Consider the following 5721-nt stretch of genomic DNA (forward strand, 5'->3'; position numbering starts at 1 on the left):
GGTGGGGGAGAGGGGAAGGGAAAGGGTGTTGCCCCCTGTGAGGTGGGACCTTTATTTGGGGTCACTTGAATGCATGTTAACAGCCTTTTATAGAGGTCAGATTCTGGATTTCAAGGGGGGGTCTGTTTGCAGAGAGGTTGGGTTAGCATTGGTTGGGGGTGATCTAGGACAGGGGTGTCAGACTCGATCTGGACTGGGAAGCTCCTCCCAGGCTGGATCCTGAGCCCGTGTTCGGGTCAAGCAGCACGGACTCATGGAGATGCAGGGCTGCAAGGGATCTCCGTAGGCCCCCCAGTGCTGCTCCCTGTCCAATTCCTGCCCAAAGTGACAGATACAAATCCATTCTCTAACCCAGTGGTTCTCAAACTCAAAGATAGTGCGCTGCCAATTTAAAACAAAACAACCTTGAGTACCACCAGTACATTTTTGTCATATAAAGTAATTATAATAAATCTGTTAACATGTACCACTGACAGGTTGTCTGCGTACCACTGGTGGTACTCATACCACAGGTTAGGAACCGCTGGTCTAACCTGTTTATAAAACTGCCATCGACTCTAATACAACACCAGATGTCATGCCCAAATCGGCCACAGGTAGGGCAGGGGAAGTAGTGGCTACACCCCATGCTCCGGAGAAGGTGAAACCCCCACAGTCCATATCAATCAGATGTTGGCACAGTGCAGTGGTAGTCACCAGTCTGGTTGCAGACAACACCTAATACAGTGTTGAGCCGGGGGTTTGCATCTGCAGTGAGCTGGGGGTGTATACCTGTGCAGAGCTCTGGCTGGGCAGCAGCACAGAGCTGGGGGCGTACAGCAGCGTGGAGCTGAATTTGGCCAAAGCTGTAACCCACTGCGTGCCCCTGGCTCTGCTACCTGAACACTTCTCCATGCCACTGCTCTCTGCTGCACACCCCTGGCAATGCTGCAAAGCTCTGGCCAGCCAGGGACCTGCAGCACTGTAGAGCTAAGGCCATGCACTTCCAGTAGCCCACTGAATAGCCCAATGCAACTTCCACTGGCTAGATCTAGCCTGCGGGCCATATGTTTGATGCTTCTCGTCTTGGTGCAGTGATGCCCGTCTGCTGTGGGAATTTCCCAGGCTTCTGGGCTTTGCTGGTTGCTGCATGGGGCTGGGGAGGGATTTTTCCCCCTCCTGCTTCTACAGGTGTCAAGGTGTTTTCAAGCCTTCCTCAGAGGCATTGGGTGTTGGCTGCAGCCCAGCCTAGAGATGGTGAGTGGACTGTGCCAAAGCTTCTGCTGGGACTCAAACCCAGAGGGTCCTGGCTAGAGGGTCTTGCCCCTCCACTCAGGGTCAGACCATTCACTCTATTTGGGATTGGGAAGGAAGTTTATGCCGTGGTCAGATTGGTATGGACTGCAGGGGTGGAGGGGCTTTGCCTTCCTCTGTAGTGAGTGGCATTTTAACAGCCCTTGTAGCAGCAAGATGCTGCCAGTCCTTGTCCTTCTGCTTCACCTGTGGCTGGTTCAGTTGATCTTGGTGTCTGGGCAACAGCCTTGTAATTGTGCAACTGGGTTGATTGTGTAGTTTTAGGACTAGGCTAGACAAGGATTTGTATGGGATGGTTTAATCAGGGATGGTCCTATTCTCTATAGGGGGCTAGACTAGGTGACCTCCAGATGGCCTGTCCAGCCCTTCTTTTCTATGATTCAGTGTCTCCCTGCTAAAGTCCTTGTCCCTGAGCAAGTCACATCAGCTTGTGATGGGAAACCTCTTGTTTTTGCTCCATGTTTCAAGGCTCCAGGTAGCTACCACAGCACATCCTGATTCAGCATGGCTCCTAAGCTCTTGACCACTGTTAGCGCAGTCCACAGCTGGGCAGTTCTATTAATTCATTAGTTTAACACTGTTTGAGCATCAGGGGTATCTCTTCAAGTATATAAAAAGCATCAGTGACTGCCTTGCAGAGCCAGAATTAAGTATTCTTTAGATGCTAGTGGTGGAGAAGTAGTAGGAGTTGAAGATGGTCCCCAGATGGCTGTTAGAGTGTCCTGCTGGTTTGACAACCAGGAGCCAGGAACAAAATCCAAGACATCTTGCTCTTTGTGTTGTGCCCTGTCTACTAAACCAGCTGCTGTCAGAGCAAAAAGATCTGATTTACCCTCAGCTTTGTGTATTGCTCCACCAGATTTGGGGAAGAGCTCAGCTCCCCACTCCTGTCTGTCACGGCAACCCTACAGCAGCATCTGCTGTGGACTGGTGTCAGGAGACGGAAGATCAAGCCGAATATTGCTCGTCTTAGTTTGATCCAGTTTATTTTTTTAATTGGCATAGCATCTAATGAAGCAGACCATTGCCTATGAAAGCTCATGCCTTTCTGAACCAGTTGGTCTCTAAGGTACCACCCTGCCCTGCCCACTTCTTTAATTAGTGTTTGTTAATGCGTTTCAAAGCTGGGACCTCTAAGCCTTTGGAGAGAAATTTGTTCTGAGGATTAGCTTTGAAAGACGAGGTGGCAGTGGGCTTGAAGAGCTCTTGCCATCGGTGGGTTTTGAAGAGCTCTTGCCAGAGGCTGCCAGTGAAATGTTTGGCTTGCTGACTTGACTTGTTGCTTTATTTTAGAAAGGACACAACTGCCTGGTCAGAATCGGCCAACGGACCTTCACAACCCGACGCTCTCCCTTTTGAGACGACCAGCAGAGAAGCCTACTTCAGCAGAGTAGAGACCTTCACGATATCCTTTCTAGTGCTGAGCTTTCTGTAGCAAAACCTGCTCTGCATGCCACTGCCCTCAAATCCCAGCAGCTCAGGCTTGCCCTGACTCCCAAGTGATTCTCTCTACCCCCTTGCCCCTGCCTCACAAGATGAGGGCAGTGTCCTTGAGAAGAGCCTCTGGCAAACTGTTGAATTGGGCTCTGTGTGTGGTTCAGTGTATCTCTGTCTGTTCCTTAACCCAAGCACCCGCTCAAGTGGGCTGGCAAACCCCATGAGCTGTCCCCCCTCATCTGTGCCAAGTATGGCTGGACCAATGTCGAGTGTGACATGCTGAAGTGCTCCAGCTGCCAGGCTTTCCTCTGTGCCAGTCTGCAGCTGGCATTTGACTTTGACAAGTGTGAGTATCCCAGCATCTCTCGCATCCTCCCTCTCTTGGAGTTGAGCTAAAGAGGGGGCCAGAATTATCAGAGTAAGCACTTGGCTCTAGAACTGGGTACCTTCTGTCCCTGAAAACGGAGCTGCTTGGGAGCATTGTCCACCTTGCCTCTGGGGCCCTGCCCAGGTGATATAGTGTGCAGAGCTATGGCTTACAGGACTCCCCACAGATCCCAGTCCTTGCAGATGACATGGTGCCAGGGGCTCAATCTAGTTTGTAGGCCAGAGGTTGAGCACCCGTGCTTTTAAAGAACAGATAATCTGCTTCGAGGCATCAGCAGATCTTTGGCTAATGGTGACTGGGGGAGGGTGGGAAAAATTTCCATGTGAGCAGGTTATTCCATACCTGCCTCTTGTGGGGGGGGTGTTGCATCATCTTGCTGCAGTGGCAGATGCTGGGCATTATCAGAAACAGGGTTTTGGGATTAGATGGCTTCATCCTCTGTGCGGTTTCCCATGGAACATAGAGTTTGCAGGACACTAAGAGCATAGCAAGGGAAGGTACCTCCTGGTTCACTGGCTCCAGACCTCTGCTATGGCAGGTGGCTACCCCATAGGGTGCTTTTCATCAGCTTACGTGTAGTTAGGTTCATTAACCATAAAGCCCTCAGTTGTGCTGCTTGTACCTGGCCCCTTTTTTGCGATACCGAGGTGTCCCCCACCTTAGCTGTAGAGCAGAGGTCAGCAGCCTGTTGGCTGATTTTTACCCACCGAGTCATTGGATCTGACCTATGGAGTCAGGAGGCTTAGGTGATGCTCCAGCAATGGGGGACTTGACTGGTGCCACAGTCGGGTGGCGGGAAGAAGTGGAGGTAGCAGTCGCATCCTAGTGTTGGCCCCCCCATGTGATAAGATTGGGTCCTGGGGGCCAGCCCAGCCCCCTCCCACCATCCATGCACTGGGATTGGGACCCCAGACAAACCCAGAGACATCCAGTAGGAATCTGGACCTGGTGCCACCCCCTCCCATAACCCACGCTCCGGGATTGGTTCCCAAGGGCCAGGCACTTCCCCCTCTTGTTCCCCACGTGCTGAGATTAGGGATTGGGGCCACCCTTGTCCAGCCCTGCATGCCAGGATCCGGCACCAGGTCCCAGGGCTTCCCAGGGCGGCATTCAGAAATTTGACAGCACATAAGTGGTGCCACTGCTGCCCCCTTGCCAAATTTCCAAACCAGTAGAGAGCCCTGCAGGCTGGATGACAGGGCACCGTGGGCCGGAAGTTGAATACCCCGGTCTGTCTTCCCAGGAGTTCTCTGCTCGGAAACCTCCCAGCACTTAACACCTGTCAGCAGGAGAATCAGCCGCGCTTTGAAGTGCACTCATCCACTAAAAGAGATTCCAAGTCTTGTTTTTGCTTTGTCCTCAGTGAAGATCATTGCATGAGAGAGAGAGAGAGAGAGAATGGTCTCTTCCTCTTTGCTTGAAGTAAGCCTCGGGATGTGTTGTCTCCTTGTCCGCCAGGGGGTGCAGCCTGGCTCGCCTCGCTTAGCTCCATCCCTATGACTCTCAGCCTGGTACCGCAGGACCCTGGGGGGCCTTGAGATCCTTTTAAGAGAGCTGCAGGTGCCACACAGTGTTAACCGTGTTGGATGTGCAGATGTGATTCACCAGATAAACCCAAAGACATCCAGTAGGAATCCAGTGTGTCCCAACCTCTGACCTGCTGTAATCATTCTGAGTTTGCAACAGAAGAGCTGCTCAACTGTTCTTTCTGTGCTCAGACAATGAGTGAAAGCTCAGCTGGCATTTTCCGAAGGGGGCCTTTGAATCTAAAAAGATTGAAAACCAGTGGATTAGTGGGTCTTGCATGGAGCTTCAGAAAAAACACTCCTCTCCCTACCCTCTGCCCCCATGGCAAGTTTTACTAAGAATTTTGACCCTTCTTATTAATTATAGTCTTAGTTTAGGGCAGTGTTGCCCAACCTTTTGGCCCCCATGCGCTAAATACGTGGCATGAGGCCCATCTACAGGCCAGATCCAGCCTTGGGGCCAGGTTGCTGCCTCCCTGCCTTGCATGCCAGGATTGGGTCCTGGTGATGCCCCACACCCCAGCACTGCCCTCTCCTTGGCCCTGGGATTCTGGTGTTGTCCCCCGCCACCCTAGTGCACTGGGGTTGGGTCCCACAGGCCAGGCACCACCTCCACTCAGTGCTGTGCACTGGGATATAACACTAAGATGTAGGGGGATGCGGGCATGTTAGAAGGAAGGAATAGGCTACAATCAGACTTAGACAGGTTACAGGAGTGGGCGGATGAGCATAGGATGGGATTCGACACTGGCAAATGCAAGGTGCTGCACCTGGGGAGGAAGAACCAGCAGCATACCTACAAACTGGGGAACTCCCTTCTCATCAGTGCAGAAGCAGAAAAGGATCTTGCAGTCATCATTGATGCCAAGATGAACATGGGCTGGCAATGTGGGGATGTGGTCAGGAAGGCCAACTGCACCTTGTCGTGCATCCACAGATGCGTCTCGAGCAGGTCCAGGAAGGTGATCCTCCCCTTCTACGTGACACTGGTCAGGCTGCAGCTGGAGTACTGCGTCCAGTTCTGGGCGCCACACTTCAGGAGGGATGTGGACAGCATGGAGAGGGTCCAGAGGAGTC

General features: G+C 52.3%; 1 protein-coding gene across 1 annotated transcript in view; it reads left to right on the top strand.

The window, feature by feature from the left end:
* Window positions 1–2563: 2563 nt before the first annotated feature.
* Window positions 2564–5721, top strand: part of ZC3HC1 (zinc finger C3HC-type containing 1) — a gene marked incomplete at its 5' end in the record, with an annotated part of 14373 nt that continues 11215 nt past the window's right edge. Inside the window, 2 exons of the mRNA XM_019543982.1 lie at window positions 2564–2698; window positions 2926–3076. Of these exons, the coding sequence (XP_019399527.1) occupies window positions 2564–2698; window positions 2926–3076 (286 nt within the window). The remainder of the gene's footprint in view (window positions 2699–2925; window positions 3077–5721) is intronic.

The sequence above is a fragment of the Crocodylus porosus genome, unplaced genomic scaffold (genome assembly GCF_001723895.1).
Source record: "Crocodylus porosus isolate Cpor-Errol unplaced genomic scaffold, CroPor_comp1, whole genome shotgun sequence".
Classification (NCBI taxonomy): domain Eukaryota; kingdom Metazoa; phylum Chordata; order Crocodylia; family Crocodylidae; genus Crocodylus; species Crocodylus porosus.